General features: G+C 31.8%; 1 protein-coding gene across 2 annotated transcripts; it reads left to right on the forward strand.

The window, feature by feature from the left end:
• Positions 1–47: 47 nt before the first annotated feature.
• Positions 48–9,304, forward strand: MED17 (mediator complex subunit 17). 2 transcript variants are annotated; one of them, XM_065353407.1, is made up of 12 exons: positions 48–164; positions 3,124–3,286; positions 3,376–3,558; positions 3,641–3,776; positions 3,865–4,045; positions 4,118–4,312; positions 4,389–4,594; positions 4,690–4,958; positions 7,852–7,942; positions 8,033–8,251; positions 8,347–8,495; positions 8,805–9,304. In XM_065353407.1, exons 2-12 carry the CDS (start codon positions 3,192–3,194, stop codon positions 9,016–9,018), a joined length of 1,938 nt encoding a protein of 645 aa, XP_065209479.1. In that variant the 5' UTR covers positions 48–164; positions 3,124–3,191; the 3' UTR covers positions 9,019–9,304. The 2 variants fall into 2 exon arrangements, with proteins under 2 accessions (XP_065209479.1, XP_065209478.1); XM_065353406.1 differs by lacking the exon at positions 48–164 and adding an exon at positions 2,884–3,005.
• Positions 9,305–13,865: the final 4,561 nt, after the last annotated feature.

Genomic DNA, 13,865 nt, shown 5'->3' on the forward strand with positions numbered 1-13,865 from the left:
ACGTATCAGATATCTACCAACCTGATGCAATATTTGGTAACATAAAACTTTAATACCTATTCAGTAATTACCTAGTCGGCTTAGGAGCTGATGTAATCGGGACTTTATATCGACTCTAAAGCCATCAATGAAGCAACAAAACATCAATAAATAATTATTAGCAGGTTGGTAGACAATTCTATAAAAGATAATTTAAAGTACGCTGTCGAAAGTTTCTTTCGAGTAAACAGAAACATCCTCACGATTGCTATTCAAAATTACATAGGTGTCTGGTGTACATTAATAAATGATACGATTTACGATTACTTACTATTACGATATCATTTTGCAAAATATGATTCGATTTTGTCGTCTTATCCAACCAAAGTAGGTATACTTACTTATTTCAACGCATCCGAAATGAAGAGAAACAATGAAACAGAACATCGTATCAAGTTCTTTAATTAATACTCTTAAAGTACATACCTAGGTACCTATCTTTGTTCATATTTATTAAAAGTTTGTAAATATTTTCAAAACGTGTTTGAATGGATGAAGCAAGAATATACTCGTGTATGTACTTATGATTTCAATAAGAATTTAGAAGGTCATTGATTAATCTTATTTCAAGTATGAAAAAATTGAATTCTGAAAAATAAGAATATTGAAATGGATAATTTCAATGTTTGATGTTTGATCAAATGAATGGGAAAAAATCAAGATTTTGTAATTTTGTAGGTAAATTTTGGCAAAAAGAAAAAATTCAAAAGCTGAATTTTTGCAATGTTTATTTTTTACAAGAAAGCAGATTTTTTTTTTAAGAACTCACACTTACTACTTATAATGGGGAGACTGTTTTACGAGTTAATAATTTCGAAATCGAATCGTCATTCCAAGCCATTCTCATTTGTTTCAAACAGGGTTGTACAAAAACGTGTTTAAAAAAAACGTTTTTTTTTTGTTTTAAATTTAAAACAGTTTTTTATGTGTTTAAAACACGTTTTAAACGTGTTTAAAATGTGTTTTAAACGTGTTTAAAATGTGTTTTAAACGTGTTTAAAATGTGTTTTAAACACAAATTCATCTGTTTTCGGTTCACCAGATATCAATTTTCAAGATGTGACGTCATAAAATAGCTGTAAAGCTCAACAAAAAAATGGGAAAAAAAATAAAAAATTAATTCAATTTTATTTTAATGCGATTGAATGCAACGAAAAAAAAAGAAAATAATTCTAGCAATGAATGTTCTCCACTATCACTAGTCATGAAATCAATATACCTGATCTAATTTTTGTATCAGCTAAAAAAAGTTGAAAGTCAAAAACTTGAAGCCAAAAGTTGAAAGCTAAAAGCTTAATGAAATGTAGCTGAACGCTGTTGAATTGAAAATATGAGGGAAAGCCATTGGAAGCCGAAAGTTTGGCTAAAGCCTAAAGCAAGCCATAAAAATCAAGATAGCCGAAAGCTAAAGCCAAAAGTTTTAATTTTGAAATTTTATTTCAAGCTAAAAGCCAAAAGCTGAAGTTTCATTTTAAGGCTTTTCATTCCTGATCAAAACACAAAATGTGTCTCTAAAAATACAGTTTGTTCAATTTCACTTTTTTTTCAACAAGAAACTAAAAAAAACGTGTTTTTTTTTAGGAAATTGGAGTTGAAAAAAAAAACGTTTAAAACCAAAAAAAAAACAACACTGTTTTAAATGGTTTTAAACGGTTTTTTTTTTTGTTTAAAATAGCGTTCTGTTTTTTTTCATTTGTTTTAAACGTGTTTTAAATTTTAAATTTAAACATGCTTCAATCAAACATTTTTGTTTTAAACATGTAGGTACAACCCTGGTTTCAAAAACGAACCCTTCATTTTATGCAGATAAATCTTCATTTCTTCAGTTCTGAAATTCAAATTTTGAAAATCAAACGAGAGTACGAGACAAGAGACTTTGAATTCCCCTAACGTCTGTGCCCACTAGTTGTTCATCTTGTAGTTCCAGTGTCTTATTTTGTTGAGTCGTTATAATGTGGTTTGACTATTTTTACATACCCAAGGGGGAGGCAAGGGTTTGAGATTTTACATAACCAAAGGGGAAAGTTTGGGTTTGAGAATATTTTGTTGAGTCGTTATAATGTGGGTTGAAAAATTTCACATAACCAAGGGGGAGGCAAGGGTTTTAGTTTTAGATTTCACATAACCAAGGGGAAGGCAAGGGATTGAGATTATTTTGTTGAGTCGTTCTAATGATATTTGAAAAATTTTACATAACCAAGGGGAAAGATTGGGTTTGAGATTTCACATAACCACGGAGGTGGCAAGGTTTTGAGAATATTTATTTTGTTGAGTCGTTATAATGTGGTTTGAAAATTTTCACATAACCAAGGGGGAGGCAAGGGTTTTAGATTTCACATAACCAAGGGGGAAGATTGGGTTTGAGATTTTACATAACCAAGGGGGAAGCAAAGGTTTGAGATTCTACATAACCAAGGGGGAGGCAAGGGTTTGAGATTTTACATAACCAAGGGGGAGGCAAGGTTTTGAGATTTTACATAACCAAAGGGGAGGCAAGGGTTTGAGATTCTACATAACCAAAGGGGGGGCAAGGCCGCAAGGGTTTGAAATTTTTTTGTTTAGGTGTTCTAATGTGTGTTGGAAAATTATACATACCAAGACTATTGTCTATAGACTAGAACTAGAAGGAGTCTGGTTTCAGAAAGTGAATTAAGTGAAATTAGAGTACATAAATAAAATTTGATTTCATTTTCGCTATTAAAAAATAATAAAATGAAAATAAAAATTCAAAAATGTAGAAAAATTGGAAAAAAATAAAAGTTTTAATAAAAATTAAAATTGAAAGAAATTAGTTTTGTTTGATGCCGCTAGAAGCGCTAGGCGCACTACTGTAGTACCCTGCCAACCTGGCCTTCGTGTTTTTATGCTTGGTGCTTGTGTTTGATGTTTATCATCGCGAACATTGAAATGAAAATTGAAAATTGAAAATGTGTAAAATTAAATGAAAATGAAAAGAAATTAATAAAGTATTCATATTTTTCTTGTAATTAATGCGCGAAATGTACCCTTAGTTATTAAAGCTTTCGTTCGAATATCCGTTTACCCAACTTCAGTCTTCATTATCGGTGTATTCTTTCCTTCCAGACTCGGTTTCATAGTGCAGAAATGCAGTAAGTGAATTCCCGGAGATAACTACTCGTTTAATCAAGATAATGGCTTACTCATTAAACGTAAACGTATCGGTGGAAACACCTTCGGAAAGCATTATCCAAGAAATCACCTACGATGGCCAAGAAATCTATCAACCGTAAGTAGTACCGATTGGTTCTTTTTTCTTATCAATTATTAAAGTAATACTTTTCTACAATACATATATTTGTTTTTTCGTTCACTTAGCCCTCTGTCTATGTCGGAGAATCTCATCAGGCTAGCCCAGAAGATAGATTTTTCCAAACCATTTCCCGAAGAAGTGGCATCGGATTCTAACGAAGCTGAAAAAGCCGACGAAGTGGTCACCGAAACTGCACTCGCCAGTACATCTTCTAATTTACCATGGGAAGGAATCGCTAGTAAAATAAGGTACGTTAGTATTTACTTTATCAAAAGTTGAAATTTTTCGATGGATTTTTAATGTGCAATGTGTTGTTAATCTATTGTACAGAAATGCGGCGACCGAAGTTAGCGTGTTGATCGATGTGTTGAACGTTGCACGTGAAAAACACTACATGGTTTTCGATCCTGTACAACAAGATGCCGTCGAAGTTAAACCTATGGCTGTGATATACGCTAGGAAAAAGGTACGTGTGTGAATAATGATTAATTGATTAATTTTCCAATATATAATTTTTATTCAACGTAGTAATCATCTTACGAAATTATTTGCAGGGCTTGGCTCAAGCAGCTGCTATGTTAACTTCGGCAGCCGAACGTTTGAAAGCCAGTCAAAGCGAGACGAGTCGTACCAGCAGCACGGCCGACTTTCATTTCCAATTATTAAAATTAAGGCAAAACTGGAGACTGAAAAAAGTATCGAATTCCATTATCGGCGATCTCAGTTATCGAACAGGTGCCTAAAATCGTTCATCGGTTTGGTTCGGTTTTCAGAAATGATTAATCTTTGGGTAATTTTTCGTTTTAGCCGGTTCGAAGTTCCCTCAGACTGGTATGTTCGAAGTGACCAAAGCTGACGATGAACCTACTCCTTCGACTAGTAATTCTGGTTCGCCTCCTCCATCGCCCAGCGTTACTACACCGGCCCAGCAGTCTGCTCTCAGAGTAACTATTCCGACCGAGTTGCAAGGTGTAGCATATATTATGGTGTTGTGTAGGAAAGGTAATTCTATCATTTTTATGTTTGAAAAAAAAAAATGAGAAATGATTGATGACTGATTGTATTGTAAATATTTCAGACGATGAAAAACTATTCAACACGAATATCAACCTATTGAGTAACCCGGTAGCTCCGTCGAATCCAGATATGCACTGGCAACAGAAGCTGGAAGCTGCTCAAAACGTGCTATTTTGCAAAGAATTATTTAACCAACTGGCCAAAGAAGCTGTCCAATTGCAAGCTCCCATACCTCATATGGTGATCGGTAATCAGATTACTGCTACGGTAATATTACAACGATACCTTTACCTAGAGATCTCATCAGGTTTCATTTTCTTAATTCAAATTTTTATTATTAAATTGTTATTATTTTACAACAGGTGCTGCCTGGTATCCAGTTGATAATCGGCTTATGCCATAGTTCGACCGGTGAAAAGAAACCGTCGAATAATAATAAAGTGCCTCCGAAGTCGAATCACGATCACGTTCTGGAGCATTCGCTGCATCAGTTGTTACGCGAGGTGCATCATAAAAATACCCATCATCCGTTCCCGCATCCGAGCTCGGGGCCTTTGGGACCGAGTAAGAAGCGTTATTTGGCCGGACCGAATGCCGCTGATCGTTACGAATTGCTTTCGATGACCAAAAAGTGAGTCTAGTTGATGATTATTTTTCTAAATAGGCCTAGGTGTTTGCAGGTGATGTCTGTTTGTTGGGGAAATTTTGTTCGAAATTTAATGTCTCTGATGAGAATTTGAAATTTGAATGAATCGAAAGTATGTAACTGAACTTGACTAAAAATTGATTATCGAATAAAAACGAAAAACAAACCGAATAAACTTTGATGAAAATTGAACCAAATTGAATTTATTGAACAGTTGAAATAATTTGAATCCAATTTAGGATTGATTGAATTAGATTAATTCATTAAATTGAGATACATTAAATCGAATTAATTTGAAGTATTGAAGAGTGAAAGTGAAATTAAATCAAATGTATAAAATTAAATTAATTTTAAAATCGATGAAAATATATATATTTTTTTAATGAATAAAATTGAATTGAACTAAACTGACCGTAGAATAAAATGAGCTAAATTCAATTAAATTAAAATAGTATGATTCGATATTGAAATTAATCACTTCAATTAATGGAATAAAAATAAATGAATTAAATTGACTTGAGAATGAATTACAATTAAATCAATTTGAAAACACAAATTAAAATTAGATTGATTAAATTTGCTAAAATACATTAAATTGATTTGAAAAAAAAAAAAAAACAGAATATGAATGAATGAATGAAATTGAAGTACACGAAATATTGATTGAAATGGTTTGATATGAATTGAATCGAATTTAATATAAGTGAATTCAAATTATAAATGAATGCATATTAAATTGAATTGAGATGAAATGAAATTGAATCGAATAAATTGTATTGAAAGTAAATCAAATACCTACCTTGAAATAAAATGGAAATTGACTCGTATTAAATCAAAAAAATGAAAAATATTGCAACTTAGTTGAGTTTGGTTTAATTGATGAATTAAATTTTAGATTTAATCAAATGAAAAAAATAATCAAGAAATGAAATGAAATTTAATGTAATTTTAAAATGAAAAAAAAAATTAATTTCACAAAGCATCAGTAATGGCAAAACTTTTGCATTTCAGTTTCAGTTTTATTATTTTTTTTTTTAGTATTTATTTTCAAGTTCAGTTTTGTTCATTTCAGTTTCATTTTTTTTTTCAATTTCAGTTTCACGTTTCACTTCCGTTTTTTCTCCTATCCAATTCGTAATATTTTTGGAAATTTATTTTAAAAAAAAACCAAGTACCTTATCAGTTTTTTTTCAGTTTCAGTATAAATTTTTTTGTTTTAGTTCCAGTTTTAGTTTTCCGTGACTGCAAAGGATAGATTGAAATGAGCTGAATTGAATCAAATTAAATTATTTAAATTGAAAATTAATTTAAAATGAATTATTTCAAACAGAATTGAGCAATATCGAGAAAAAAATTGAAATGAGAGTACATAAATTGAAATCGAATGACTGTTTTGAAAAATACATTGAAATTGAATTGAACCAAAATGAAAAAATCTACATTATAAACAAAACGAAGTTTGATCGAATCCAAAACAAATTGAATTTATTGAAAAGTTGAATAATATAAGTCGAAATACTCAATTTGAAGATTGAATAAATTCGGATAAATTAAATTGATTTTGAATGAGAAAGAAAAATGGTTAAAAGTAAAACTGAAGTAAAATAATTTTCATTTTAAAATCAAACAAATTGAATGAAATTGAAAAACACAAAAGAATTGAAATGAGCTCAATTGAATCGAATTCAGTACATATAACTTGATTCAAATTCAAAATTAATTGAAAATTAATTGGTTTGATGAGAATGAAATGTAACAAAATTATAAAAATAAATTTAAATATTTCAAGTTGGATTGAATGTAAATCAAAATCGAATGAATTGTATTGAAAATGAATTGGAAGTAGTTGGAACCCTTTAAAATGAAGTAAAAATTGAACGAAACCTGAAAAAAGTAGCTGATTGAAATTAAAAATTAGTCGATTTTTTTCAAGTTGAATAAAAAAATCATTCATGGGAAACCAAAAATTGAAAACTGAAACTGGAAGAAACAGAACTGAAAATGAAACATTTAAATTTTATTTCAATCCCCGACATTCTCACTCGAAATATGTGTGAAAGTAACACTGAAGTTGAGAAAAACTTGAATGGAAAATGATGAAATTGAAACTAAAAACTGAAGAAAAAATGAATAAATAGAATAAAAATGTAACTAAAATATTTTAGTTTTACTCAATGTAGCAAAAAAATTTTGCTTAAAATTCAGTTTCGAACGTGAAAATTTTCTGGTCTTTTAAACACGAGTTTAAAATGTGTTTAAAACCATTGCAAATGAAAAATATTTATAAAAATTTTAGATTTTACTGCAATTTTTTTTGCATTGAATTTTGATTTAAAATTAAGCTCATACTGACGTTACTCATTCCAATCATATTGTACTCTTTCATCTCTTTAAAATTGAAGCGTACCAAAATTTTCTAAATTTATCTGAAAAATAAGTTCATAAAAAATATAACAGTTTTAAATAATTAATTGTACGAGTATGTTTTTTTTTCTCATAAAATGGCTGAAAAAAGAGTTTTTGAAAATTAAATCGTGGTTGAAAATTTTTTTTTCAAAAAAGTTATATGTATAATTATGAAGGTTTTAAACATTGAAACATTTATTGAATAATTTAAAAATCAATCAAAAAAAATGAAATTCAATTCTTTTTTCGAAAAAAAAATTTAATATTGTTAAATGATGTAGAATTAAAATTAAATTGAATCAACTCGAGTATAAATCAATTTAAATTTAAATTGAATATCTTGGAAATTAAGATTAACAATGTTTTAATATTTGGATAACACTCTACAGACCCGCTGAGTAAAAAACATAATTATCCATCCATGTAAAAATATCAAAGAATAATGTGAAACTGATTTCTTTTTTTTTTACAGTCCTATGCTATTGGAGCAGATTATCGAACAAGCTCAACATTATTTCATGCGAATCAGAGCCGAACAAGTGCTGGACACTATTGCCAAACAAGTAAGAAAAATTTACGATTGATTAAAAATTTGGTACTAAAAATTATGACGATTTTACAACTAATACCTATACTTATTTATTTGTTCGCAGATTAAAGACCCGATGATAATATCGCATTGGAATTCGTTCAACACGCCTACTCAATCTTGTGTCAGAGTGAATATCATTTCGCAAGGATTCGATTTCCAATGTAGGACCTCGCTCATGGTACAAGTGCTGCAGAAATCGTTCAAGTGTATTTGCAAAGATGGAAAAGTCATGAATTTATCGTACGAGCCGCAAGAATTACGAGATCTGATTTTATGCCAGGTTTGTACATTTTTTTTTTAGCTCGAATACGTACCAATGTCATTAGAATTCTGTTTTATCGTGTCAATTTTTTTCTGTTTGTTTGTTTGAAATAGATTCATCATCATCAAATGATCGGTGTGCAAAATCTTGCCAAAAGTATGGGTTGGCAGTTGCTGACAAGTACGCCTCATTTGGGTATTGGAAACGTCGAACCACTGGGCAACGCTAGCTCGTGTATTTTGGCTTCACCTTTGGGAGATAGGTACGTATTTTTTAATCATATGTATTCGAAAACTGAAGTCGAATTTGTTATTTGAAATTTTGGGAATGTCGTTTGACCATCTCAAAAAAAGCCAAGTTGAACAAATTTTTGTGTCACTTTGTGCTCAAAATTTTCAGTTTTCAAATTAAAAAGTTGGAAACTAAATGAATTTCTCCAAAAAAAAACAAAAAAAAAATTGAGCCATATTACGAAAAAATGGAAAAATTTTTCTTTTAGCTTGAATTAATTACGCATTTTTTAAAAAAAAGTGACCGCCTAGTTTTGATGTTTTTTTTTTTCATGTTACAGATTGATCGCGATCAGATGCGAACCACAAGGCAAAGTACACGTCAGCATAGCACATTCGCCTCGAAAGGATTTCTTCAGCGGGCAGCTTGTTAAAGAAAGAAAATGGGAAAACCTAGGAGGACCGTTTAAGGAAGTTCGTTGGGATAAAATGGAAGGCAAGAATTTCCTAAATAAAATGGAATTGTTGATGGCCAGCTTGACCAGCAGTTCGTAAATTTCGTGAAGAATTCGCTTATTATTTGTGTACAATCGTGTAGTCGATAATTTGGTCACTTTTGTGCGGTTTAATTTGTTTGGGACATTTGTACGATTAAGTATCAGAATATTGTAATAATTTCTTGATCTGTAAATAATCGTCTTCCAAGACGTTTGAATTTTGTAAATAATTATGTATTCTTAGGTAATTGTTTTTTAAAAAATTGTTGATTTTGATGTTTTTTTTTTGTCAAATTTTTTCTTACTTACTTTTTTTCGTCGAATAAATAATTTCATCATTTGTTTTTATGCGAAAAATACCTGTAATTTTAGCTATTATAAAAAAAATTTTCACGCCGAAACATCAGTTGTTGACAGATCAAAAATGGCGATTACTCTGCTAATATGCATTTTACGTTGAGAATTATCGGACCAACGGATTCCTCGTATTGAAAAACCCCCATTTTGACTCCTCGTACGGTCAATTAGGCTTTAAAAACAATGTAATTGAATTTCAAAAGATCAAATTCTCTGGAAAAAGCATTGAATATTCTCAAAAATCGATATTTTCGAGATAAGTTCAAAGTATCAAAGTTTAAAATGCAGTTTGCAGTGAAACGGACGAAATATTCGTAATCAGCGATGATTAATTAGCAATAATCGACACCTCGTTCATTACAATTGTGTTTAATCGACGCAAAAACGATAATTTTAAAAACTAGATGGGTCATTCCATGCCAAATCGGCGGATTTTTGCACGAGGGGTCTTCGATTTTTTTCAAAATCAGATCATTTGTAGAGGTCATCAAACGATGACGAATGACGCAAACCGGACATTTTTTCGATTTTTTTTGACGGAGCTGTGGCGCTTCAAAGTTCTCCAAAATGGCTGAAAATGGAAAATTTCAGTTGCAAATTGCTCCGGTTGTACGTGGTATAGAATTTTGAACTTTTTTTCAAATTGTAGTACTTTGAGAGGGTAATTGACGAGTGATGTCAAAATCAGTGTTGCCATTTTCAAAAACCTAAAAAAATCGATTTTAAAACTTATAATTTAAATATAACCACGATGTTCACCAGTAAAAATTCTGAAAAAATTCTCAGTTTTAGTCCTTTTCATGTAGAATAACATATAAAAAAATTGGACTGGCATCTTTTTTCATTTTCGAGAAAAAAAAATTACAAGTTTTACAATTGCTGCAAAAGTACCATCCGAAACCTAAAAAATGAAAATTTTTGCATTTTTGAAATATTTTACCAATGTGTAGACGATAATGTGAAAAAATCCCCCTCCCCCCAATTTGTCGACAAATTGACGAAAAATGCATTAATTTCACTCTTGAAATAAAAATTTATAGCACGAAAAATGTCAATTCGTTGACAAATGGGGGGAGGGGGATTTTTTTCACATTATCGTCTACACATTGGTAAAATATTTCAAAAATGCAAAAATTTTCATTTTTTAGGTTTCGGATGGTACTTTTGCAGCAATTGTAAAACTTGTAATTTTTTTTTCTCGAAAATGAAAAAAGATGCCAGTCTAATTTTTTGATATGTTATTCTACATAAAAAGGACTAAAACTGAGAATTTTTTCAGAATTTTTACTCGCCGAGATCGTGGTTATATTCAAATTATAAGTTTTAAAATCGATTTTTTTAGGTTTTTGAAAGTGGCAACACTGATTTTGACATCACTCGTCGATTACCCTCTCAAAGTACTACAATTTGAAAAAAAGTTCAAAATTCTATACCACGTACAACCGGAGCAATTTGCAACTGAAATTTTCCATTTTCGGCCATTTTGGAGAACTTTGAAGCGCCACAGCTCCGTCAAAAAAAATCGAAAAAATGTCCGGTTTGCGTCATTCGTCATCGTTTGATGACCTCTACAAATGATCTGATTTTGAAAAAAATCGAAGACCCCTCGTGCAAAAATCCGCCGATTTGGCATGGAATGACCCAGATAGCAGCGCTATCTATGGTATAAAAAGATGAAACAACTCCCTTAAAGAGAGAACAAATTTCGAAAATTATGATGCAGCGCTTCAGGCGGTGAAAACGAGAAGTTCTTTTGTTATCCTGATTTTGGATACAGAAAAAGGCATTTCAAATTCATTTTCTGAGAATACAAAAGAAGTTCATTTTTTGGCCGCCCGAAGCGCTGTATCAGTTTTTCAACAGAATTCGTTCTCTGTTTAAGCAGTTAGTTTACTTTTTACATTATAGATAGCGCCACAGGCATATTTCAAAAATTGAGCTTTTTGCCATAATAGAAAGCAAATAGAGTGTACCAGGGATCGATTACCACTAATTAAGCATCGCTGATCACGTCAAGCTCGTTTGTTTCAAGCGTCGAAGCTTTTTTCTACGCTAAAGTTCAACTTTTTTGAAAAAAAGCTTCATTTCACGGTGAACTTTTAGCTTTTTGGCAATATCAACACCGGAAACGAATTCACCGACCCCAAAAACCCCCTCTTCGTACTGTTCGTATAGTCTAAAAAGCTGTCTAAAGCTCGCAAAATTGATTCAAAAGTTCGAGTATTAGGAGTATCGAACCTCCTAATACTCCATATTCTCCTAATGAAATTGGTCTCATTTAGCACCTAATGGCTAATATTCTCAAAAATGAGCAAAATTGAAAAATTTTTACTTTTTCAAAATTGAGCTTTTCAGCCGAATGAAAGCCAAATAGGGTGTACGAATAGTCGATTACCACTAATTCGATATCGCTGATCACGTCAAGTTCGTTTACTTTAGTCGATCGAGCTATTTTCTTCCTGAAAGCTCAACATTTTTGAAAAAAAAACTTCATTTTGGAGGGAACTTGGAGCTTTTTGGAAGAACCAACACCAGAAACGAATTCGCCGTACCCAAAAACCCCCCTATTCGTACAGTCCGTATAGTCTAAAAAGCTCTCTAAAGCTCGTAAAATTGATTCAAAAGTTCAAGTATTAGGAGCATCGAACCTCCTAATACTCTATATTCTCCTAATGAAATTGGTCTTATTTAGCATCTAATATTCTCAAAAATGATCAAAGGAAAATTTGTACTTTTTCAAAATTGAGCTTTTCAGCCAAATGAAAGCCAAATAGGGTGTACGAATAGTCGATTACCTCTAATTCGACATCGCTGATTACGTCAAGCTCATTGGTTTCAAGCGTCGAAACTTTTTTTATCTGAAAGTTCAACTTTTTTGAAAAAAAGCTTTACTTTTGAGAAAACTTTGATCTTTTTAGAAGAACCAACACCGGAAGCGAATTCACCGACCCCAAAAACCCCCCTGTTCGTACATTTCGTAAAGTCTAAAAATCTGGCAAAAGCTTGCAAAATTGATTCAAAAGTTCAAGTATTAGGAGTATCGAACCTCCTAATACTCCATATTCTCCTAATGAAATTGGTCTCATTTAGCACCTAATGGCTAATATTCTCAAAAATGAGCAAAATTGAAAAATTTTTACTTTTTCAAAATTGAGCTTTTCAGCCGAATGAAAGCCAAATAGGGTGTACGAATAGTTGATTACCACTAATTCGATATCACTGATCACGTCAAGTTCGTTTATTTTAGTCGATCGAGCTTTTTTCTTCCTGAAAGCTCAACTTTTTTTGAAAAAAGCTTCATTTCACAGGGAAGTTTGAGCTTCTTGGAAGAACCAACACCGGAAACGAATTCGCCGTACCCAAAAACCCCCCTATTCGTACACTCCTTATAGTCTAAAAAGCTCTCTAAAGCTCGTAAAATTGATTCAAAAGTTCAAGTATTAGGAGCATCGAACCTCCTAATACTCTATATTCTCCTAATGAAATTGGTCTCACTTAGCATCTAATATACTCGAAAATGATCAAAATTGAGAAATTTGTACTTTTTCAAAATTGAGCTTTTCAGCCGAATGAAAACCAAATAGCCTGTACGAATAGTCGATTACCTCTAATTCGATATCGCTGATCACGTCAAGTTCGTTTACTTTAGTCGATCGAGCTGTTTTCTTCCTGAAAGCTCAACTTTTTTGAAAAAAGCTTCATTTCACAGGGAAGTTTGAGCTTTTTGGAAGAACCAACACCGGAAACGAATTCGCCGTACCCAAAAACCCCCCTATTCGTACTGTTCGTACAGTCTAAAAAGCTCTCTAAAGCTCACAAAATTGATTCAAAAGTTAAAGTATTAGGAGTATCGAACCTCCTAATACTCTATATTCTCCTAATGAAATTGGTCTCTTTTTGCATTAAATATACTCAAAAATGATCAAAATTGAAAAATTTTTACTTTTTCAAAATTGAGCTTTTCAGCAGAATGAAAGCCAAATAGGGTGTACGAATAGTCGATTACCACTAATTCGACATCGCTGATCACGTCAAGCTCGTTTATTTTAGTCGATCGAGCTTTTTTCTACCTGAAAGCTCAACTTTTTTGAAAAAAAACTCAATTTTCGAGGGAACTTTGAGCTTTTTGGAAGAACCAACACCAGAAACGAATTCGCTGTACCCAAAAACCCCCCTATCCGTACAGTTTGTATAGCCTAAAAAGCTCTCTAAAGCTCGCAAAATTGATTCAAAAGTTCAAGTATTAGGAGTATCAAACCTCCTAATACTCTATATTCTCCTAATGAAATTGGTCTTATTTAGCATCTAATATTCTCAAAAATGATCAAAACTGAAAAATTTGTACTTTTTCAAAATTGAGCTTTTCAGCCGAATGAAAGCCAAATAGCCTGTACGAATAGTCGACTTCCACTAATTCGACATCGCTGATTAATTTTAAATGCAAAATGGGTCGTATGAGGGGTCAAAATGGGGGTTTATCGATACCAGGAATTAGACGGTGAGCTTATTTTTCTCCTAAAGTGGAAATCCGCTGAGTAAACGCTATGT

The sequence above is a fragment of the Planococcus citri genome, chromosome 2, assembly GCF_950023065.1.
Source record: "Planococcus citri chromosome 2, ihPlaCitr1.1, whole genome shotgun sequence".
In the NCBI taxonomy this organism is placed as follows: Eukaryota; Metazoa; Arthropoda; class Insecta; order Hemiptera; family Pseudococcidae; genus Planococcus; species Planococcus citri.

What these genes read in the sequence shown, in the direction of transcription:
- MED17 (XM_065353407.1), top strand. Translation starts at nt 3,192, where the DNA reads ATGGCTTACTCATTAAACGTAAACGTATCGGTGGAAACACCTTCGGAA. An exon ending in TGATATACGCTAGGAAAAAG is followed by an intron (nt 3,777 to 3,864) that starts GTACGTGTGTGA and finishes AATTATTTGCAG; the next exon opens with GGCTTGGCTCAAGCAGCTGC. An exon ending in CGATCTCAGTTATCGAACAG is followed by an intron (nt 4,046 to 4,117) that starts GTGCCTAAAATC and finishes TTTTCGTTTTAG; the next exon opens with CCGGTTCGAAGTTCCCTCAG.